At 32.8% G+C, this 26,473-nt stretch overlaps 1 protein-coding gene across 2 annotated transcripts in view; it reads left to right on the top strand.

The window, feature by feature from the left end:
* The window catches only part of Fkbp14 (peptidyl-prolyl cis-trans isomerase Fkb14), a 60,966-nt gene continuing 34,493 nt past the window's right edge, over window positions 1-26,473 (top strand). The window contains exon 1 of one of the 2 annotated variants that reach the window (XM_077402668.1): window positions 1-277. In XM_077402668.1, the coding sequence (XP_077258794.1) occupies window positions 42-277 (236 nt within the window). In that variant the 5' untranslated portion in view covers window positions 1-41. The remainder of the gene's footprint in view (window positions 278-26,473) is intronic. The other variant, XM_077402669.1, reaches the window with a different exon arrangement.

Below are 26,473 nucleotides of genomic sequence, written 5' to 3'. Positions count from 1 at the left end.
ACGCCGCGAGAACTCAGTTGCTCACGAGCATCCGTCGACTGATGAACATGGTCTCCTATACGTCGAACAGCGCGAGTGCCGTGCTTGCGATGTGCCGTTACGCTCTCTTCCTCGTGGTGGCAGTTGTGGCTCTCAGCAGAGCTGACAATGCTGAGAGCGGTCTCAAGGTGGAGAAGCTGTACATGCCCGAGGTATGCGACGTCAGGTCGAAGAAGGGCGACCAGCTGACCATGCACTATACCGGCACGCTCCAGGACGGCAGCAAGTTCGACTCAAGGTCAGTGACAGCGCGCGAAGGACCGGACAAGCGTCAGAGAATGCGAATAGACTGAATACTGAATACAAGTAAATTAGTGAGCGTGTGTAGAGGATGTGCGAGGTCGAAGAACTTTGTCCGCGATTATGAGATTTGCCTATTAACAAAATTGTGCTGCTAGTGAAGGCTGGTACAAGAGCCACAGAATCAGTGGAGAATCGTCTGCGTTCCGCGAGGCGTTCCGAGAATACGATGACGATGATGTCATGCATTAGCAAGAACTAGTTTAACGTCTTCGACAGATATGACAGGTTTTCTCAGTGTCAGTACAGTAATTCTCTGTTGTATAATATTTTGCTTCGAGTAATATTCTCAAGTACGATATTTTGGTAAATTATTCGCATTATTTTTTTAATAAAATGAACGTGAAACAAATTTTTAGATAAAACAATAACGCGGTACTCGCAAAAGTGGGACAAAAGTGAACTAAAGAAAAGATGGAAAGAAGCAACTGATGAGATGTCATGCGTTACTAAAAAAATGCAGATTAATTTCACTGACAATGAGAGTTATGATAAATTTATTTGATACGGTATAACATACTCTCTTCGATATTATGATTGGTATTTCAATTACTGATCTAGTATTTAATATGATGAAAGTATCAATGGTCAAAAAAATCGCGAAATTCTCGAATTAAATTACCTATCTAGCAACTATGAAAAAATTGTAATTTTTTTATATATATGTTAAAATGATTTAAAAATTAGATTAAATAATAAAAAAATGTTATAAGTTCACTGATAACAAAAATAGTCGAACAACTACGTTAACTCTATTAACTTCACTTATATAGCACTTGTAAAATATTCTATAAAAAATTTCTTTATTTCTTTGACCTGGTTATACTCCGAAAAATTAGTTTGAAAAATTCATCATATTTGATTAAATTAGCGTTCGTGAATAAAAAAATGTTACAAAAAATGTTATAGGATTAAATAATAGACAAAAAAAGATTCTTTATTTTTTTATTTCTTTTTAAAATATATAACTGTTATATTTTAAACAATTAATCTTATATTAATAATAATAGTTAAAATTATGAATATTTGTAGATAAACTGACATGAGTCTTAAAACAGTAACAATAACAACAATCTATTAAATAATAAAAGTATTGTTATTAGTTTTTAATGTAATGTGTTTTTAAATAAAAAACTAAATAATTAGTTTTGGATTTATTTAAGATTAAAACAAGGAGTTTCTTTAAATTTAATTTATTTAAAATATTTTGACTTTATATATATATATATATATATATATATATAAAATATCGTAATAGTGTGAATAGAAAAGCATGAACACGCAGCGTAGCTTAAGATAGAAATGCGAAAATATTCAAAATTAAGATGAAAGTTTCGATTGTACAAAATAGTATAGACGCGGATGACGTCAACAGTTGTACAAAGAGAAGGGAAAAGAGAGATAACGTGACTAACCTCCTGTTGAAATTTCCAACGTGGACGTACGTCATTGGAGGACACGAAGATGACGAGCATACCATTCTAAGTGAGACTCTCGCCGTTCGAAAGCAACTTTTTAACATATAATGGGAAGAGCGTAAACTCTGTTTTCAGAGTTTCAACTGCTTTGAAATCCTTGCTTTCACGTAGAACCGTGTAATCGATATAATAATAGTGGCAAAGTGATACTCGCGCGGAATGCAGATGGACCAAAATGCGAAAAATTGAAAATACATCGTGTTTTATTTGCGGATCAAACGATCGATCCTCATATAAACTTATTAGGATTGAATTTCATAAAGCACGCGTTTCGCAAGATTTTTATGAGAAGAAGCACATTTCGAGAGGAGGGACGTTTCAAAGAAAAACATGAGTTTAATAAAAATATTTTTGCCTTTGTAAAAGAAATATCTTCTTTTTCTTCTGTCTTAAAGATTTAACAGGCACGTAAAAACTGGTACGATAATCTGGTTTAAAAGTGATTTGTCAATATCTGGTGCGATTACTCTCGCCGATAACCTACCTCTTGAACTTTCTTTAGCCACGTCGATTGTGCTCCAAATCGGATTTGGCACGAGAGCTGCCTGCCATTCGGTACAATATATGCATCTCGCGATCTCCTCTGCACGATTAACTGCTTGTATATCTCGGAATGACAGTTCACTCTAAACCATCGATCGATCAGAGATCGCGTTTCCGATTCTAAAGTACAATAAAGATCCGTTTTTGACGTAGATAAATAATACAATTAAAGTATGCATGAAGTAAGATTTTATTCTTTTATGAAGTTAAATTTATCTTCTTACATATGGAACGTGCTTTTTATCCAAATAATATTCTTTTAAATCAATATTTGAGTGCGAAATATTCAATTTGGGATAGTTATTGCAATGAACCAATTATGATTTAACAAATCGATCATGTTTCACATTTTGTGCAATTATGATTTAACAAGTCGAGTATGTTTCACATTTTGTGCAAGCTGAACGGATGAAGAGTTAATCTTATCACCTCTTATATAACGATTATATTGTAGACGTCACTAGACGTAACATTCCTTGTGTAGTTAATTAAAGAATCTTTGATTAAAAGATGTTCGTAAGCAAATGTTTGTTAGTTGATTAGCTTTGTGCAGCATAATTTATCTCTTAAGATATAACAGGTCATTAATTTGATGGTGTTATCGCACAAACTGATAGGAAAATCTCTAGGTATAATTGGAATAGTAATTTAGTTGGGAAAAATGATTTAAGATCTAATAAAAGATTAGCGCTAGTTTTCAATTTATTCACAATGCACTTTGAAGGAAAGATAATGTGATCGATATATCGTTAGAGACTCGCACCACTGATATAAAATCTCAATTAAATTAATTAAGTGCATTTTTCCAATATGTTCGCTATATTGCGATGCTTCTTGCTTTATCAACTAACCGTTTCCAAGTTACCTCATGCATACGATAGAACCTCATTTTTCTTCTTTTTTTCTTCTTATCTTATGACGTACATTAATACTTCACCGTGTGAAACGATATTAACGATGCGAAACGGTGTATAGAGCGATAATGAATAATGCACGTAGATTGATGCTTCGTTAATCGCGGTTTGCGGCATATTGTAATCTTTCTATAAACTTTGTATAACATTCTCCATTCTCTACACTAAAATATTGTAATTATAATACAATATGTCGTAAAATATTTTCGGATATATAGGCGATTAATATTTCGACTCATATTCTCACATGGCGTACAACTATGATATTTCGTGCCGAAAGATAATACAATGGGCATATATATACGTGTATGTTATTATAATATTCCAATTCATAATGTTTAATATGGCATAATACCGCTTAGTTCCGAACGATAAACGCAACGTAAATGTAACGTAATATCGACCTACCCGCTGACGGGATTCATTACTGATCTCGCGCAAAGTTCTCGTTAATGAAACTATCGAGTTTATTGCAACTCAATTTAACAACGCGCAAAACTGAAAAAACTTTTTTCGAGTATCCATACTCTTTAATTTCTTAGATAAATAAACTCCGATATTCTTGTGTCATATTAATGGACATATCCTATTAAAAAATTCATCATTTGTAGAGCAGTTCTGTCATATTTATCGCTAAGCGAACGATTTGGGTAACGTGGCAGACGGACACTAATGGACGTATTGAGCTGACCTCTTTCCAGTGACCAAATTGTTTCGTAGTCCGTTATGGATACCGTTAATCGTATGTCGGACAACTTGCACCTGGAAAACTTACCGTCGTACTGTTAAGTACACAGTACGAAAGAGAGAAAATTGTAAAGTAAACTTAAATACCCTACTTTCTTTCTTCATATATTTTCCAAGCGTTAACTTTTATTTCGCGTTCAATACCTTGAATATTAAAATTATTATATTAATCAGTAATTATTACATTAAAGTTGAATAATTATTGAATAATTATTACATATTACTATTAATATTTAATTTTATTGTACACATTTTTTATCGGTAAAAATGATAAATCAGATTGATCAATTTATAATTCATGGCAGATTTAATATCTTTATTTAATGTCTCGTATTTATAAATTTTTTATTAAATACTTTTCTATAAAATTATGAATATTATAACGCATTAAAAAATCAATATTTTTATTTAATTTCGATAAAGCGAATTTCCCAGCAACGAAAGATGAGAAAGGTATCGGAGTCGTGTATCAGGCGTGACGTTAATCGGGAGTCTATCGAGAATTACCTCCATTTACCGACTCTGCACGTCGATTTGATTGTTTCTTGTCGAGGAACATCGCAATCACCTGTTTATCGCCTCGCATTCCGCTCAAGCCCCATTATCCTTTTCCATTCGTGCCGCCTCCGTACCGCGAGAAAGCGAAGCACGTTAGCGAAAACGTTGACTCCATTTGGCACGAGTCTAGAGTTTGCCCCCAAGGCGGATTCAGCGGCGCCAGAGTTTTCCATCGGATCCATCTCGAGCGGACACAAACCGAGTCCTTGCTCGAGTAAGTTTTGCACCCGGAACATTCCGACGAGACTTTAATGCACTGCACGACGTTCCCACACAAATTTTCTCTACTTCGTCTCGTATCGAATCTTTTTTTCTTTGCGATATGTGCGTCACATATTTCAAAAGAATCTCTATGTGGGGATCATTGCTATAACATTATCAGTATTATCACACAAAGAACAGAAACATATTTATTATGAATTACATTTGGATTAATTGATTGCAAGTAAAAGATTGAGAACTGTGAAAAGATCAGAATGATAAAATAAATTCACTAATTGTATAAGTACTTTATAATTTTAAGAAACTAAAACGAAAAAAACTTGTTTGTGATAATATTGTTTCTTTAAGAGTTGATTTTATTAATGTTATCTAATTTTATTAATTTAGCTAATAATAATAAAACGTGCTTTGTTTTAAAAAAATAAAGATAGTTCAAAATATAATATCAATTATGTATTAATATTATTCTTTTTTTTTTAAACCGTTAAATTTGCAGATATTTTGCAGGTAGAACAGAAATCTTTAAATTTGTCGTCGTGAATAATGCAAACGGCATGAAACGTATCGATTTTTATTTGCGGGTCGTGCAACTTGATTGACGTTAAAAGTATTGTAGCATCTTAAAAAACACGAATAAGAGGTACTTATAAGCGGGCTTCTGGGCTTACGGAAACTTTTCTTGCAATGCACGCAAATGCGAAAATTGCGCGTGCCCATTATCACAGTTGTTAATCTTATTATTTTAGAAAAGACAAATTTTAGTTTGAACATCAAAACTTTATCAACAAATAATTTATATGAACAAGCTCTTTATGTTTTTACATTATTATTTTAAATTATTGCTTTAAAAAAAATATTACAAACATATTAAATATATAAATATTAGTGTAAATATATATTAAAGTTATAAAAATAACTGATAATAACGATAAATTATAATTTTTGTTATATAATATTACTTTCTAAGTCCTAATTATTCTATAATCATTCTAATCATCTTTTTATCCTATATATATTCTATGCATTTTATTATAAGTTATAAAAAGTAAACATTCCCTTATATATATAGTTTATCGTTTTCCTTCTAATTTTGATTTTAACATAATGATACATTTATTTGCAAATATGTGTATTTCGCAGGTATGATTGCATTATTGAGATTGCAAATTTTACTCAATAAATTGTGCATTTGTGTATGTACGTTATAATAGAGAAAATATTCACTTTAATTTATAATTTAAATAAAATATTGTTTTAACGTATTTTCCATATTAAATTTTTTGTATTTAAACACAGTTGTATTTAATTTAACACCTATGTTGTGTTACATTTAAGAAAACTTGTGCAAACTTATACATATCTCTAAAAATGCAGATTAAACGATTTATGTGTGTCTTGTGTTTTGGTCGTGCAATAAGTACACATATATGATAACGTTATCAAGCATATTTCAGTAATCTTTGCAGTCTTCAGAATAACAACTTTGCTTTTAACATTATATCAGTACTTCACGCGCGTAATTCGTGATAACAAGAACACACGACAAATTTAGCATGTACATACACTAAAGCACACAGTTAAGTATAACTAGCAATGTGCTTTTTAACAATACATGCTTTTATATATTTTTGCTTATAAAAGCATATAAATTCTTGAGATATATTAACATTGAAATTTGTTTGACAATAATTAAAGTGCATTACTATTATAAGCCATTAATTTACTGTAGCTCTCTTGTAGATAATTTGTTAATTAATTCTTCAATGAAATTGTTACGCAAATACAAACACAAATTTTACGAAAAACGAGCACTGAGAGAAATGTTTTGCTGTATTAGCAAATATTTGTCAGTATAGTGACAGCAAACACTTGGTTTGCTGCGAGAGCTAATTAATTTAGCAATAGTATAGCAAACCTTTTGTTGGCAATAGCAAAAGTTTGCTACTCGCAGCAAATCAAATGTTTGTTGTCACTAATTTCTCTCATGTCAGTGAGAATAAATCTTTGTTGCCAGTGAAAAATAAATCTTGTCCAGAAAATAATTTGCTTTTATATTCTATAAATGGTTATACAAAGCGTGCATTTTTAATTAACGCTAACTAAAGTCTACCTACACAAAAACGAATATTGGACGACTGTAAACAACGGCATGGCAAATAATTTATTATTCAATACGACCACTAAAATATAATTCCAAACAAGTTCTGCGCCATTCACCTAGCTACTTGTTGTAACGATTAAAGTTTCGTGAGCAATGAACGAACTTTTTGCGAAAATGAGTCTTTTAGTTCCGCAAATCGGTGGTTTCGAGTATCGATCAGTTATGGGATCGCTAGAACGATGCGTAGGACACGTAGAGCTATGAAATACAGGCATTTGCTTGCTTGCGAGTCTCGTGAAGTCAACATCGTGATCAACGTAACTGATGAATGAGGATACCTCAAATTGCCTTTACGTGCCTGATGACCAGTTAAATCGAAGTTATTACTGGATTTAACTTTAAAATAGAGAACAAAAGAATAAAAACAATTAAATTCTTGATGCTTGTGTTCATTTTTCTCTTTATATTAAAAATACGGAATGATTTTTTTTGCTAATGTAAAGTTAAACAGAAATTTAAATTTAATTTTCAGATTTTTTAAATAAAGAAGGCAAAAGAATGTTTGCAGTAAAAGCTTTATAAAATATTTTATTACTTTTTATTACTTTATATATAATTAGAATAAAAAAATATGCATTTAATATATTTTTTTATCTTATATATAATATAACTCTTTTTTTTTAAATTATATATTTAAAAATGTGTACGTTGCTATATATATATATATATATATATATATACAATGTTGTACGAATGATCTATTTCTTATCTGTAAATATATAAATAAAAATTAAAGCAATTTTATGAAATGATAACAGACACATAGATTATATTTGTTTGTATTATAGTTATGATTTTTGGATTAAATGAGTGATTCATACTTATATTTTCTGATTTGGATTTCATTTATATATTACTTAATCAAAAACGGATATTATTTGGTTTAAAATCAAAATGATATCATACATATAATATATACATATATAGTATATACACCACAGAGTCTGGTAATTACCGTGCCACTTCTCGTGGGCATAAAGCGGATTAAACTGAATAAAAAAGTCTTTTACTGTTTTGCAAATTTTTCAGTAATTAATAAAAAATTAATTAATAGACATTCGCGAATCAGTGTGCTTCCGTGCAAATCGGCGAGAAGAGACAGCCGGAAGTCACGCGACGGCGAGGCATTGGGAGGAGCGTGCATCTAGCAGCAACAAATAATGCGTAACGCTGGGCTGTTTCTTGCGCGCGGATGCACGTTTATTCGCAGATCTTTATTAATTAATTTCTCATTAATATTGAGAAATTCGCTAAACGATAAAGGACTTTTCTATTCAATTTAATGTACTCCACCCAAGAGAGGCGGCACAGTAATTACTAAATACTCTGTATAATATACATATATGTATATATACTGCAAATACACTGTGCACAGTGTAGTAATATAATAATGTAGCTAAGCAATATAATAATTAACAATTTTGTAGGTATAACTGACTATTCGTTCATGTTTTTTATCGTTTCTCAATAAAGAATCGTTAAAGAATGGAAGAAATGTCGTAACAATACGTATACGGGTTTCTAATCATGCTGGTCCTAGTGAAAGCGCATAAAAATGCAGCTCGCGGATGCGGACATCGGCGTTGCAAGAGACTCACTTGAATTTACTCCGTATATGCAAACTGCATATAAATGCAGCCTACCACATATGTGCATACTAAGAGTACGCTATATTAAAAGAGCATGCCGGACCAAGCGCAGCCCAAATATTACATAACAGAAGATTACAAAATAAATTTCCGTGAACTACATAATATATGTATACATTATTTTATATATATAGATTAATATAATATTAAAATAAATATGCAAAAACTTACTATGTATAAAACACAAAATATTAAATTAGAATTATCTCCAGACTTTTTAACGAAGGGTTTGGCGGATTATATAAATCATTCATTATAGATAAGTGTAAACACTGTAATTAGGATAGTCTAATTATACAACGGCGTGAGCACGACAATTCGCAGAGAGATTATCTACTTAAATGAGCAAAGTCGCAATTGCAAAATGACCATTATAATTACTCCGACCATCGGAGCAACGGCTTTCGAAGGGCTGCATAGTAGTTTGCGTGTGGAGCGAAAGCCTGCGAAGGTTGATTGCCTTAGAAGTTTAGCTCGCGAGGGCAGCGCCTCCGGGGCGCGATAACAACGAAGCAAGGTACGATAACGCTATCGTACCTTAACGTCGCTTACAACGTAGACAGAGCTGGCCGTCAGCCTGTCGCTCGTTATCTTCGTTCACGCGTTTTCCTAGCAAGAACCGATTGCCGAACCGCCGCGCGCCGTGGTATCGTATCACCATACGAAAGATCATTGCTCTACATTTATGTTCTACGCAACACTTTTCGGATTGTCTACAGTCATAAGTATTTGCTCTGAAAAAAATGAACAATGTTGAAGATGATCACATTTTTGTTTCAGACAAATATAAAATGCTATAGTTAATTAATATTTATTTGGGAAGGAAATAAAAATTAAGTAAAGTTTCTTGATGATTGTTACTTCAAACTGGGCGGAGAATAGACGACGGTAACGATAATGAAAGTTTTGTAACGAAAAATTCATGTCAAACGATTCAAATGTAGGTTCTTTAATTGAATTTCAAACAATCGATACATATTCAGAGTAGAATAAAATTATATTATTGTCTGTTTGTAGACATATATATAAATATTCAATATTACATATTTGATATAAACATTGTATTGCAGGCGTAGCGCAGAAGATCACATTTTAATCCATGAGGAGTTTATTAAAGTGTCAATCAACTATAGCAGTACAATTATCGAATTTTATTATCAATGTATTTTATCGAGCCTGCTACGTTGAAAGAGTTACAATGATATTCGTTATTGAAACTACAGTAATATAATATAATATTAGCTTTAAAAGGCAATTTATGGCCGAAAATGTAGATATAATGTCATATATAATAATACATTTTCATCGTTATACGCATTTAACGCGGCGTAAATGTTAATCTACAATCTGCGATACACCTATCTGTTTTATTCTTTTTCGCATTTGACGTATCTTTGTTTCCTGTTTTCTCATATTGTTAATCGATATGTCCTATTTTAAATTGAAGTTTCAGCGCTTTAATTATACCAATTAATAATTTCTGTTTTCTGTTAGTTATAATATTCTAATTAACAACAATATTCATATAATAGCTCAGATATCAAAAAAGTAATATTTGTGTTCCAATTGTATATGATATATATATATATATATATATATATATATATATATATAAAAACGGTACTTATACATTATATTTATTATTGAGAATCAAAAATACGATGATCGAGAAATAAAGTGCAATATCTTTGAAGAAATTTTTACTTTAATGGATTAGAGAATACAATAAAGTAATGTATAATTAATTAAAAATTAAATGTGTAATTATCTCTTATTGTGAGACTCACACAATTACACATACATGCATACAAAAATGCATACATGTATGTCACACGATGCCATTTCGTATTAAAAACGCGTTTAACTTGAGAGCATTAAGCTTCAAACTGATGATGCTCCATACAATAAGATACATACGATAAGAAAGTAGATATCTATAGCTTTTTTTGCGCCACGAGTAAACGGGAGCTGTAAAGTGTAAATAATGCACAATTCGCCGATGTGGCCACGGTTGAAGTACTTTTTTGTTATTAACGGTATCAGGAAATATACCTCGGCGCAGTCTCGATAGTGAGAGTGCAGAGTGTAAACTGCAGAGCTCGTCCCATAAACAGAAAGTATCCACCCACGATAGCGTATGTATACTTCATGCATGTATTGTACGCAATACGATATTTCATCCGGTAACCGCTGTGTACCGCGTTCTTTTGTTCATCTCATTTTTTGTTGCTTTCTTTTATTTTTCTCAAGCTGCTCCGCTATACCTGGCTTTCGCATTGCCGAGTCGAATTACTTTACTTTAAAAATATTTGTTATCGTTAGAAAGTTAGAACATTAGCGCCTATTTTTTCGTTTTTTTTGTTTTTCTTTTTTTCTGTTAGGTTCCCTATATCTTACACTGCACGCAATTATATGTACCTGATGTTCAATTATATCGACTAAACTTTAAAATATAAATTTTGATTTGCACATTGTATTTTATAAATTGATTGAAATACTTAACACAGCTAAATTACATAATAAAGAAATAAAAATGTAATTAGGTGATAAATAAAACGTTTCTCGTCATAAAAATGTCATTTTGACAATTTTTAGGCTTTAATCCCGCGAAAGAGACTCAGAGTAGAATTTAGATCAAGATAGAGAAACAATAACATATTATATTTTTTATTGCAAAAATATTCCGCAAAAGGACACGCAGCATATTTTTTTTATGATATCAAATAATATAGAACCCCGAATTTTCTTTTTCATTCGCGCGAACGCGCCTTTCCTCTCGTTTATTTACTACATTTCAGTCGATTTGTAGTATTCGTCGTTGAATCTTTCATTCGGACGTGTGACTCAATTTCGGTCCCGCAGGAATCGACTCGAGGCGGATCGAGATGGCTTCCGAGACGATTGCCGAGGGGGTGTCTGCTATCCTCTCGACGGAAGCGAACGAATAGCCTTTAATAATTGATATACGCGACGGCGACTGATGTCGCCAGTCAATCGTCGGGTCTTTTGCTCAACGAAAGAAAGATTTACGGTGTGCACGAGACTACTTAAACTGACCTTATTGTATAGCATGAGGAAAAACGTCTATTCCTTGATAGAATATAGTGAAGGAAAAATACATTGACAAAGGAATACTATTCAGGGAAGACTTTTTTGAAAAAACTTTTTTCATCGAGTTGAGACGAAGAATTATGTAATTATTATTCTTGTACATATTTTTAACGTAGGTTTAATTTGGGATTATATTGAAATTAGATTTTAATGTTATAAAGAAACGAAAAAAATAAAATAATTATTGGAGAAATCAAAATTTCTCTCGAATATATGAATGCAAATATTGTCTTTATATATAATGACACTGCAGCAGTTAATTTTTTATTAAAACAAGGCCTACCGAATAAATGGAAAACAAGATAGAGTTTATCCCGAGTTTCCTTGTGCAAGATTTAATCAATGCCCCAGCATCTTCGTTCCGAAGGGCAACTCGAAAAGGGGAGGGGGGCGTAGGGAGATGGATAAGGGAAAACGCAGAAGGACACTGAGGTAATATGGTTGCCGGCAGTAAATGTTTTTCCTTGCGGGAGAACCTAATATACCTAAAGGGGTAGCTACTTCTAGACACCGTAAAATGAGGGTGAATTGGAGCGCATTTTATTCATACTATGTTTCTCTTCTGTATATACATGTCCTTGATGAAAAGCGTATAAAACGTAAATTAGTCGGCCGATTACGAGTCCGTGACGCATTGTAGTTCAGTATGTACCTAATGTCGATTGAACAAGGAAGGAATTGTTTTCTCAACAAACATTTTCTTGTTTACTACGTTATCTACATATCTTAAACGACTAAATATATAGAATTACAAAAATTCTTTATAAATATTATACATATATCTTAAATACTTTAAAAAAATATATTTTCAATGATAATTTTTAAAATAATCTTATTGTTAATTTCACGCAAGTAAAACATCAAATATTTATGAGATATATATTTTATTTCTTTTTTTTGCAATTTATACTTATTTTTTTTATTTTAGATTACTTTATATTACAAGCTTTTATTTTTAAAGCCTTAATTGACAAAGACATATAGTTCTAAAGTAATTATCTTGTGAACGTGTATTGTTTGATTGGCAAGAAATTTTCCTGTTGCGCCAGATGGTTTGACGCTGTTTTTCAACTTGGTGCAGTTTGCAGTTTCGAGTTCGATCTCGGGTGTTTGCTTTTGTATATGATAAATTAAACTCCAGTTCCCGAATATATATACATAAATTAATTTATATTTGAGTTAATTGAAATTTAACGTGCAGTAGGTACGGCTTCAAAGTGCAACGTTGATGGTTTGCGGAGTTTAGATTTTATTGTTATAAAATATTTATTTTTTAAATAAATACTAAAAATAATTACTAAATACGAATTAAAATGCATTACAAATGTGATGTTTTTTATTTTTATTTTATGTATGTTTAATATATATATATATATATATATATATATATATATATATATCATAGATTTTGTACCCACGAGTACAAAAAGATACAAAGAACAAAATTATCCTTTCTGTATAATATTTTAAAACTTTGCCGATTAATTTTTAAAATTCTTTCAAAGTCTAGTATCTAAAGTACACATTATTTTATTGGTTAAATGTTTAGTTATTAAAATACAAATTATTACAAATTAAGCTTTGTGTATGTATTTTTTGCAAAGAAGATATTTTTTAAAAATATTAAAATTATAGTTCATATCATACGTATGTTACAGCAAAAACATAAATACGAAATGCCGCCCGCTTCGAATTTTATATTAAAAATTTATCAACTTTTGGAATAATCTGTATATTCTCTTTAGAGCGAGACATAATAACATTTTTAATTATTGCGACTTTTTATTTTCTCACGTAATATTTCTATCGTTTTATGGAATAACCGTTTACACTCTGTGGTACATGTGAGCTTGTATATTTTTAGGCCCAATAAACCGTAACTCATTTGTCGCGCAAACCACAACAGTGACTTTGATTAATTACGCGCGTTCATTAATTAACGTACACTTGACGCCGCGGCGTAAGTCAATTAATTAAGTTAACGGGAACGTAATAAACCGGCTGTACCACGTTTCGAGGGTGTTTTCGATTAGAGTGCCTTGTACTGTACGACGATCGAACGCACGATTAGCATAACGACGACATCCGCTTTTGCATAGTGAAATTACAGTGAACCACAAAAAGAAATAAACGTGAGAATGAATTCTAATGAAATTAAGAATTAATTTTATGTCTGTAATTAATTATTAACATTATTCATATTTATATTTACATAATTTTAACTGACAAAAATTCAAGCATTGAGATTTACATGTTATTTGAAAGATAATCTAAATTTGTGTTTCTGCGTGAATAGAATTTATTAATTAGTTCTTAACAAAAGAAAAGAAACAAGTTAAAAGCGAAGTAAGAAAAGTTTTGAAAAATATAACTTTCCGTTTAAACAAAATAAATTATTTATTGTATAATTTTTATCGAGATATTACCTACAATAATACACTTTTGATTTATACATTTGCTAACCAACATTATGCGAAAATAAATGTTATAGAGTGTGTATTTTTTGCATGATAAAATACTGTTTAAATTGTTATATATACAGTGTTTATATTCTTATAAATCCCGCAAAATATTGACAGAATTTCTGTCAATTTTCAATGTTTTAAATTATATTGACAATTTGACATTTAATACTATCTCGAAGCTGTTTCGATAATTACATTTAACAAAATGTTTTCTTTTTCACAGTTTATTCTACGATTGAGCTTAATTTTTTTAGTGTTGCTATTCTGTTACGATGTTTTTCCTTGTTGTTCTTGCCTATCTCGCATAATCTACTTTGATATTAATAATTTCTATGTAAACGCCTATTTTATGTCCTACTTTACACACACATAGAGTTAATGCCCGAAACTCTTAACTGCACTGTTCAACGGAAAAATACAGAGTAGCGCGCGCGAAATTCCTGTGGGGGAGTCGATGTAAATCCTCCAACACGCTTAAGTGACTCGTGCAATTTTAAAACACTTTTCCCGGGCCGGGACAACGGAAATAAGTCTTAATGCCTTCGCGGCGCGGCTACAGAGCTCCTAGGGCGTCTCACAAATCACTTGACCCTTCGCGTGGCCGCGCGTATATCGCACCGGCGGAATCGTATAAATTTTGAACGCTCCAAATAAGAGATGGCAGGAGGAGATGCCACGGAAGGAACTAGCCGAAGTAGGCTGCGCGCGTACAGGGGATACGACTTTCAATTAAGCCGCATTGTTCCCACTTTATTTGTATAAACCGAACTGTAGTTCCTGCTCTTCAACAAGTTGGCCACTGTATTTCGAGACAACCGAGCATATTTTCACCCTCGCATATCTTTCGACGCCAATTTACATCCTCCTTCATCTTCTACGCTCTAATCCATGCTTGTCCTACAAGAATTTACGAGGACCCAGCTAGTTTGCTTGGACGAAGCGATATATTGATTTGCTAAGAGTCAACGTCTTGATTCCTCGTTCTAAACATAATTTACCCATCATGATATTTTTTGTTGCGAAAAGGTATTGATACTATTTACGCCCTTGAGTCGCGGAAAAAGGGATGATTTGTGTCTTCATTAGCACGCAAAATGTTCAGACCGCTTCCAAAATGTGACAGTAATTGAAGGAAGATTGTCTTTTGCGACGATGATTGTTAATTCGTATATCATGAAACAATTTAGTATATGCAAAACAACACACGATAGGTTTGATTTAAAAATATCATTGGACAATGTTTACGTGCTGCCTAAAAAATATATCTATTTCAATCAATAAATTATTTTGCAGTGAATATTAAAAATTTATTCATGATCTGTCTTGATTTATTCTGTGAGAATTGTTTCATATCATTTCGAAATTATTAGTTGTAAAACGATATAGTCTTCGATTCAGAAGTACTTGCCTCAGCGATAGTAGGTACATATTTACGATATGCGAAAGCATGCCTCGAAATTTACACCAGACACATAAAGAAACAGAGGTGTGAAAGACAGCATTTTTGCAACGCAAAGATATAGATGCTCGAGATTCTTGGTATGCAGCACGCGAACTAGACTCGAGGTACAACGTGACCTCATCACCCTGCAACCTCCTCCACTCCGCCTAGGAAGCTTTTTCAGTTACAGGGATAATTACAGCCACTCCTCTCCGCACTCTAAAAACAATCTGTTTTCTTTTCGAATTCAACGCCGTCTATTAAACCCAGGCCTTTGCAGATCTATAATCAAAATTCGTTTTACATGTATCGTATACCTATTCTTTATCTGTGTCGAAAAATAAAGAAAAAGAATACTTCTAAATTGCATGTCTATGATAATTATACGTATACTAGATAAAGGTTAATAATTTCTTCCTACAAAGAAAGCAAGAAATGAAAGAAACTCTTTGATCTGATTCTATCAACAGCACGAGATAAGAGGATAATTCCTTGTTTGATCAAGTTGTTTCTCCAGGACAATCCGTTCTCCTTCGCTTACTTTCTCCACTTAAACTGCGGTCGCGTGAGGAATTCTTCGATAATCGATTTGAGATGAGCTGGCTGTAACAATGAAATAACTATTGAGTCGACTAGGTTATTCGGCCGTATCAGAGAAACGAGTCTCCTCCTCGACATTCGGAATATGCATTAAGCGAAGTAATTATAGAAACGGAGAGAAGCAGTCCCCTTTCTCATTGGAAATACTCACGGATTGTTAACAATTAGTTTGAAACATACGCATATCTATTCAAATTAATTACACTATGTCGACTTCTTAAATGTAATGCGATTAAACTTGAAGACTTTCGTGGTCAGTTAATTAACTGAAGGAGTCCTTTGTTTCTCAAATGAAGCACCAAAATAACGCATTGCATCATATCGCGCGAATAGGTAATAAAACCCAGAGAAGCTTATTTTGCAGAAAAACGCGGACGTTATACGTGAAAATCAAGTTAGAAGAATTGTCTCTATATGGAGCGTTCCCGATTCAAAGGAAATGTTGATTAATTATTAATTTATTACGTTTTATTAATTTATAAAATTATTAAAGCTATTAGAGGACACTCATATATTTATATTAATCGCTACAGAATAAAATTGCATTTATAATTCATAGCATAATTACTATAATTATATATAATGAGAGATTTTAATAAAGCAAAATAAACAGAAATGCATATATTTGCAGTTTAAAATAAAGTAAAATGTTATTTCAGTGATATTCTTTGAAACAAATATTTTAGTTGTATATAATACCTATATTGCTACAAAACCAACTTTATTTAATGTTCTTTACACATTAATTAATTAATATATTGAAATTATTATATTCTATGAGAATTTTTAAATACAGAGAAATAAATAATCGATTTTTGTGCCATATAACATTTTATTTTTTCTATTTTTATGTACCATACACAACGATATCATTGATTATCTCAAATTTAATCTCTATATATGGATTATTACCTTTTTCTCTTTATTTTTTCCTAAGACTGCTGTCTCATTTAAGCTAAAAATGCAATTTAATCGTAGGCAATTTATTCATTTTAATTGAGATGAATCGGCTCCAACTATCTTGCTCACTATATATATGCGCCGCAAGAAAATTATACGGGCGCGTTATGAAAAACTTGGAATATTCTTCATCTCGCTGAACTTCCGCCGCAATTTTTCACGCTCACGGTGTCGAAGTGAGGAACAATGAGCGGACAAGAGGGAATTAGGAGAAAGGTTCGGGATGCAAGGGCAGCAGGTAGTAAGGGACAGAAAGTGGATATAGATCGATGCGACGGTAGGGGCAAGGAGTCGACGTCAGGATAACGCCAGACTAAGGAAGGAAAAATAGCTCGGACCCGCTGAGTTTGCCCCCATGGGATATCAGCCTTCCCCGACCTGGATAGCCTATAACGCAATTTTCTGCAACTCATCGATCCTTTCGTGTCCTGTCTAAGTATGTCTAATATATGTGTCGATGATATATGCGAAGCTTGTAGAAAGATTTATTAATCCCCGGTGTGACGGAGTAACATTGTACCGGGCGACGGCTAAAATGAAGAATTATTCTCTCGGTAACGTTAATGTGCGATATAAAGCATTTGAAACCAAAATAGCTTTAAGTTTGTAAAAAGCAAATACAATCTTATCGAGCTTATATAAATATACTGATTGAAGAGTAACAACATCAGTTGAAAAGTAATATATCTTCTGTACTCTTTGATCATTTTGAAAATAAACTTGTTATTTAACTCGTTGCTTTATGTATAACTTGTTTCTTTCTCTCTCTCTCTCTCTCTCTCTCTCTCTCTCTCTCTCTCTCTCTCTCTCTCTCTCTCTATCTCTTTCTCTCTCTCTTTCTCTCTCTCAATCTTACTTTATTTCTTTCATTTAATATCTTTTTAATTTCTTTTTTTTTATACATTACGCACTAAAGATATATAAAAATAAAGTTATATCATGATATGTTAACTTTAAATTAACAAAAAGACTTTGTTAAAAAATTAATTTGTTTACGTTTGCTACATATCTTGCTTTAATTTAATTTTAATTTTTCTTTGCTTGATGTTTTAAAATATTAATGTTAGCTAATTAAAATTACATTTCTATAGAGAGGTCGTTAATTCGTTTTCAAATTTCAAAACACAAAATGAATAATTTACAAACACACACCGTGCAATCAAAATACTCGCTGAAATCAGCTTACTCGATCGATTTGTACAAAATAACACGAACGCAAGCGAAATGAAACGTGCGCACTAGAACGCGTCAACGCGAGGCAGCAGAAAAATCATTGACGAGTTTCTTTGATCGCTGATGTGTCAAAAAAGTGCGCCGCAAAATTCACCTTTCTGATGCATCGCATGCATCGCCGTCGCTGTCGTGATTCGTTTATACGTAACACCGTTTTGCTTCATTCCATGCGGTTTTTTTTCGAGTTTCGCCGACCAGAATCGATCCTAGGACTCTCCGTGCTTCCGCAATAAAATACGCGCTTTACTCACTTCGCGAAATGTACAATATGGAGAAATATTTCGTATAATATTTAAGTGCATACGTGCTTTAAAATTCGTTTATTTTAGAGATTATGCATGATATATATATTTTTATTATCACATGTATATTATGTGTATTATGATTTATTATTTGTTATAATTTATTTATTTTATACATTTATCGCGCGTATTTTTTTTTCGCAGTTTTTACTTTCTTTTAAATCGTATTTTGGGGTGTACGCGACCTTTCTACTGCCGTCTCTGCAACCCAATTGAGACCTATCCACTGAGCCTGCTACGGAGTAGGCTTCTCTGGGTGACTTCAGAACTCGCGCGAAATAATTAACGAGCCTTGCAAAGAGGCAGAGCCCGACCCTTCTCTTTAAGCCGCTCTCGAAGCCCGGCGCAGCAAGCACTTCAAATATTTACCGTCGACGATTTTCGACAGTCTTGTGTGAGCCGTCTGGCGAAGTGAAAACGTAAACGACAAGTTGATTCGGTGGCTGTTTGCAAATGCAGTTCAAATGTAGCTTGAAAGTTCTGGCGAGTTTTACTCGGGTTACGTATGATACCATTTTAGACGTGACACTCGTGTTATTCAATTTAGATTTACATTTTACGCACTTGTGTAATTGTTCTAAAACAACTTGCAGATATTCAGCACGAGTCAAAATACAAAATTTTATATGAAATTTAAAGAAACAAAATTCAGAGTTTAGTTATATTTGAGAAAAAAGCGTCCAAGATATTTGTATCAAAAATTCATTAATAGAATGCATCAAAACCAGCTTCATGAAAGAAAGTTAAATCAATTAGACTTATTAGTATTACTACTTATTAGTATTAAAGAGTTTCACTGTCGATATATACATATTGTTGTCATAAAAAGAAAAAGATTACTATTTTTAAGAACTCTTTTAAAAAATTGGAATAAATCACGATATCACGCATCATAGTGATGTAAAATATTATATGCATTGTGAGTTAGTCATAGACGTTGCAGAACTGACATAATTTCCCCGAAAAGAAGTTTTCTATATTTTCTCATTTGTCACAGAGACACAGTTTTACGTTAGCGAAATAAACATAAAAGACTATCATGTTAAATTTAACGAAATGTGTACAGAAAAAAAATACGGACTGTGTTTTTTACTAAAAAATAATAGAAATATTATATGCGGCGACGGTAGAACGTAAATATTATATTTTCTTTATATTATATGTTCATATATATGTATATGTATATATATATATATATATATATATATATATATATATATCATATGCGAATCTGAGCTTTTTAATGCAGCAATGTAGATGAACGTACTACAGTGTGTTCGTTATTTGAGTTTAATATTTTTGCGATTTTCTCTCTGGCTCTAAGGTACAGATGTATATATAATAATAGCAATTTTTATTTTAATTATATTATCTAAAACAAAAACACTTATGATTATATCGGTATATCTTCTAATTAGAAGAAAAACATTTGAAAAAGTTTTCTAAGTATAAATACGTATTTTTATTATTTATTATTTATTTAATAAATAAATTTCCGTGCTTTTTTTTATTTTTGTAGAAAAATATAGAACTAAATCGCAGTTTTTTGTTTAGTATGTTTAGCTATTCGAAAATGTCACTTTTAGCGCAGCGAAATTTTTTCATAGAATAATTTCTCGTGAAGCGGACGCATCAAAGTTGTCTTGTACATTTATTTCGCGCAGCCTTGCGCCTTCTTGTGCCTCATAATTTACGTTGATTTCATTCTCGTCGTTTCTCGTCGTCGCTCGTCGTTGCTCGTCGTTCTCGCACGTGCGAAACGCAAACTCGTCGATGTCTACCTGCAACGCGTTACATCGACGATACCGCTTCACCTGTTATATCGTCGTGTTTACACGGTCGCTTATCCGGAAGTGCCGGAAGTCAGTCGGTTTACAGTCAGTAAACACGACTACCTCGCTTTCACCCCGTTATCTTCACCAAGGCGAGGATTTTCCCCTTGTTAGATGGTCCGGACGTGTCGACGACGACGACGACGACGACGACGACGACGACGACGACGACGACGATCCTTCCACTTGCAGCTCGAGCTGTAACTCTCGCGATGTTATCTGCGAGGAAACTTTGAGCTTCCGGTGGGATCGGAATTCCTGATGAATCGAGGAAGACGAAAGTGGAAACCGTGGATCGAGCGGGCTCGTTATCGCGCTCGACTGTCGCTCGACGATGTTGTTTAATTAAAAATGTGACGTCTTGGGAATTGGTGCGCGAAACGTCTCTCTTCGGTCGTGTGTCGTTTTACAATTAACCTGAACTTTCTTCCCGAGAAAGCAAGAAAGGAATAAGAAACTTTCTTTCTTCTCTCGTGATAAAGGCCCTTTGGGAAACAATTAATATAACAATTTTTGTTAGAAATTATTGCACTTATATACTAGACTAGGTAAGAGTAAATATTCTTTGATTATTATTATTGGTTTTAATTATTTATCAATTCTTGTATTTCTTATTACTTATTATTAACTTCCGGATGTAATATGTTGTAAGTTCGTTTCTCAAAGGTGTTTCAAAATATTCGTTTTTAAAAGAGAAAGTTTTTATTTATTTAATCTGGAACGCTTCAGTAAAAATTTTCCTGATGGCTGATTAAACGTACAGCTGCTTTCTTTGAGGCTTCACGGCTATCATCTACTTTTACGACGTCGAATTTCTATGATGAGCATATTGGATATTTTGTAGCGAGCATCCGCGTTGTACGTTACACTTTCACATTTCTTGCGTGGTTCCAGAGGTAGTTCCGGATTCGGTAATGCCATGCTATCAAGGCTAAAGTCGAACGAGGTTTGGAGGAAGACATGAACGAACTCTGCTTTCTTCAACCTTAATTTCTCTTTTTCATGTCATAATGCGTGTCTCGGATGATTGATACATTCCTTTCGAAGCAGAACACATCTCATGAGTTAATGCAGTTACCTTTCGTGATTCTAATTGCAATGAAAGTTTCACTGTAATGTTCCGTTTAATATTAACCCTAGCTCTAGCCACACTTATTTTTAAGTCCTAATTTGCCATACTCCGGTCCGTGAGACCGCTAGACTTTGTCGCATTGTCATTTTTATTCTAATTAATAATGTTAAGCTTGTAATGTAGAAATTGGAAATACAGAGTCTGAATAAGAGAGAGAGAGAGAGAGAGAGAGAGAGAGAGAGAGAGAGAGAGAGAGAGAGAGAGAGATGCTTATGATAATATTAAATCAAGAAAATTAATTGAGTTAAACTAAACTTATTATGAGGAAACTAGAAAATTATATTATTATGTGAAAACTAGAAAAACGTTCAGCGGTCCACCTGACCGGGATGTGGCGAGTTAGGGTTAACATATGTATTTACAATAACGCGCAATAAATATATATTTATTTTATGACACAAAATTAGAGAGAAAAATGAAAGAGGAAGAAAGTCTTTTGATCATGCCTTTACACCTTTCCAATATATTTTGTAACAAAATTTTGGTATGCCTTAAATTTCCTTTTGACATAAAAAAACTGTCATAGATCCCGCTGCATGCCGCAGCATCGGTTCATCCGATTGGCGCAGCAGTGGCCATCTCGATTCGTATTCCAGACCGAAATTCGTACGGTCTCGACAGATCTATTGCTGATCGCACTCACACTCGAATACGCCGCATCTCGGCGGGCAAGCCGTGTGTGCTGGGGGCTGCATATTATATTATCTCAGTCCGGTTCGCGCGCCGATTCGCTTACTATAGTATACGACGGGACGTGAACCACCCACATGCGGCTCCATATATCTCGCCTAAGCTGCACCGAATGCACCGGCCGGCGAGCGCAGCTACGCCGCCGCCGCCGCCGCCGCCGCCGCCGCCGCGCAACGATGCAGTTGGGCGAGGAGAAATGTTGTTGCCGATAAAAAGAATTGCTCCGGATTAATCTGGATTACTGGCCGTAATTCTTCACGCACGCCAGCTACCTCGTCCATGGTTGCTGTATTATCGCAAGAACACGTCTGTCTGACGGATGCTGCAATGGCAAAACTGCCGCGATAGATTTCGATAGTTTATTCAATTTGTTAATGCTTATATGTTACACAGAAAAAAATCAGGCACCATTGCATCAGTTTAAATTAGTTTGCAAAGAAATCAGCTAGAAAGTATCTTATACATAAGAAGAAATAAATATTATATTTGTTTTTTATAATAATTAGAAAGTAAAATTGCGACATTGCTTACTTGTAATACCAAATGTTGTTTTATCTCTTCTTTAAAGATGATTTGAGATTCTTCAATTTTATATTCAGTATTTTTCAATTTTCACACACACATTTATGAAATTTTTATGAAAATTGATTACGTCATCTACACGATGTAGATATAGAACTCAAGGACACGAGTGACGTGGTTTGTGACGTTAATTATTTTCACGTCTCACAGACTTTTAAAATTTTTAAAGTTGAACTCGAAGTATTATTCGCTCTTGACGAACATAATATACGTTCCACGGCGCGTTCTCTCTTCTCTTTTCTCAGCTGGATATTATCCAGAAGCGGAGAAAATAAGGGCGGAGGCGGGGAGGATCTCGCCGCGAAACGTCCCAAATCACGTTGCGAGACGGGTTAAATTGACGGGATAACAGGCGATCGTGTCTGAAAGCTTAAAGTCTGCCACGAAAGTGATTACAGGTTTCCCGTTCGGTACATCTCCACCTCCGTTAATAACTCGATCGAAGTTTAGAGCACGAGGTAAAAGGTCGCGCTAACGAAGCCGTAACACCTAACGAGTATCAGGCCGGCTAATTTAACGAACGAATTTAGGTACCCGAAATCGGAAGATTAGTTTACGATATATTCGTACGTTCAATACTACGTGATGCATCCGCGCTTTTTTTTGCTTCACAGGTTTTATTTTCACGTTATCATCAGTGATTGCAATTTGATTGTTGTTCAGGATGCTAGGAGTTAAAAAGAGCTTCAACTTTTTAATGTTACTATCAACTTTATAATGAAAATTATTTCCCCAGTTTTTTAATTAAGAAAACTTTAGGTAGAAGTATAGCGTTCGAAGATGTTACTTTGTGAAAAAAAAATGAAATAGTCTACAACAATATAAAAAAATATATAAATACATATGCAATTATATAAAAATTATGAGATTAGAAATTATTGGAATTATTATTGATTAGATCCATTTTTTTTAAATAAAATAGTGAAAGTAAAGTGTTGAATCTCTCTTCAAGTATTTCTATTTATAATATATGCAAAAATAGTTATTTCCTGCGAAAACTTTGTATCATTAATTTTTTGTGTAGTTTGCTTAGTAAAATAAGATTATTGAATTAATATTAATGAATTAAAAAATAGATTTTACTAATTTTTGTTACTTTTATTTGCAGGTAAGCACATTGCAACTTTAATCGCTATTCGAGACGCAACTTTGCTGCGCTGATATGTATATGTATGTATGTATATGTATGCTTAAAAAGCTTATAATTTGTGTATAATTAGCCAAGTAGAAGAACTAGTGAAATTTGATAACATCGTTGTCAACAGCGGAATGTTTTGTCATTATCATATCGCGTACACTACACGTTACTATTTTGTGATAGAGTATACATATACTGTTCATACCATTAGCGCACACACTTCTACTCAGATTTCACTTAATTTAACGACATATATTTCAGTAGTTAATATTTGCTCTTATTGCACATATTTTTCAATCGTATAAAATATAGAACATGTGTTTATTTTATTTTGATTTTATGTTTTTGTTCAAAATTTATTCCCTTCTATCTTAGTCTCCACAAAACAGTTACTCTATAAGATACAAGATATCTCTAGTCTTTTTATATAATATTAAGAGATATAATTACTCATTTATAATTAACATATAATTATATTTTTATGCAAATATTTATCATATAAATATTTTTAAACGTATTATTTCTAAATGTAATATTTTTACAAATAATGCATTTTTGATTTTTTTAATTTTGTTAAAAGATTCACATTTTAAAACATTTACATTGTGTGTGTGTGTGTGTGTGTGTGTGTGTGTAGTTAATCTTTTTATTTAATCGTATTTTATGTGTCACGTTATTTTCATACTCAATTCTTTAATTAAGTATTTCTCATGTCTGATAGTATAGCGATATTTCTGTCGTGCAGAAGCGTAGGTACGCGATACATTTAGTGCTCGATGACGTTTGTATATCAATGATGGCATATACTTCATCCCGGCTATACATAAATGATGAAACGGTACAAAGCATCGATCGATTGAAGAGTTATATATTAGACGATAAACTTCCGTAATAGCGTCTGCGCGAACGGTATATTAATTAGAACTTGTTGTGTATCGTGCACCATAGTCGCATCGAATCTGTAACGATCAATCAGAACGTACAGAAAATAACCCTTCAAATTCCGAAAACCGAGAATTCAGATTTATATATTTAAATCTTCCTCAATAGCCATTAATTTTCGTAATCAACAAGAAGGGCTCTCAATAATAGAATATAAAATTTGGACTAAATGAGAATGAGAGCAATGAGAGTGGCACAATTATTCGTGCATAAATTATGGATATACTTTTATTCTTAATTAAGTTTATTAATCACATCTTTAATTAACGTCACATGAATCACAAAAACGAACGTTTTAGCTCAAGTCATTTTCATCGATATAATAGGAATAAAATAAAAAACTTTATGTTCATATTTAGACGAAGGAGATGAGTATACCTACAGATTCCCAATTTTGAATTAAAGGTTGTCTTACTTCACACGGAGATGATGGTCCATGGAACAAAAATTGGCTAATGTAATTAGCTTGTAAATGAATAAAATTCAATTATAAGTGTGGATGAACTATATGAACTATGTACTATAAACTAATAAAAAGAACCAAGAAAGTTATCCTAAAAGCCTAAGAGTATGCAGTCGAAACATTGGATCAAATTCGAGTCACAAGTCAAAAGTTGAAACGGTATAAAATTGGTCATTAAGATATTAACATAGTCAACAAACAGTCTTTAAGAAATAATAGACAGACAGACGTTGACTAAGGTAGAAAGTAATATATTGTCAAAAATAAAAGTAAAACTTAATTAAAGATAAAAGTATTATCTATATATAAGTCAAGCACCAACAATCGCGCCACTCTCATTGCCCTCATTTAGTTTAAGTTTTATATTTTTATTTATCTTAACTTGAATTTATTTATTTGTTTAAAAATAATGCAATGGATAAACTGAAAGTTATAGGTATTACATTAATTAGTAAACTTCTTCAATCTTTATTTGAAGAATATTCTGCCATCTTTGAAAGCGTTAATTATTTCCGATTATTTCAATATTCATAACAGGGGCAGATAAATTTATAGATAAAGGATAACGGGAGGGATATACACAGGTTAAAACAAAAATGTTATACGTGAGATAACAAGGGAAAGGACGTTTATGGTCGCAACAAAAGCCGCGATTGTGGATGACTGGAATCGCCTTCGGCAGAATTTTCAAGAGCGGCAAAAGACGTAAAACGGAATTATTATAGGATGGAGAAAAGCTGCGTGGAAAGCGAGTACTGACAAAGGGTGCATAAAAGCTTTCCGTCATAAATTTTCGCGGTGTATTAGGTATAGCATGTTGTTTCGACGGCTGTCAGTTATATACGAGAGCTCGTATCTGCAATGTTCAACTTTCGAATATGTGGCTTTGCTATCCCGATAGTATCGGGCCAACGATTCGGTCGATCGTAATTGAATGGATTAGCCAACTGTCAAATTAGAATAATTTTTAT

Source organism: Temnothorax americanus, unplaced genomic scaffold (assembly GCF_048541705.1).
Source record: "Temnothorax americanus isolate GAGA-0224 unplaced genomic scaffold, ASM4854170v1 Scaffold16, whole genome shotgun sequence".
Lineage (NCBI taxonomy): Eukaryota > Metazoa > Arthropoda > Insecta > Hymenoptera > Formicidae > Temnothorax > Temnothorax americanus.
The sequence above is the reverse complement of the archived record's forward strand: the minus strand, read 5'-3'. Positions and strand labels throughout refer to the sequence as shown.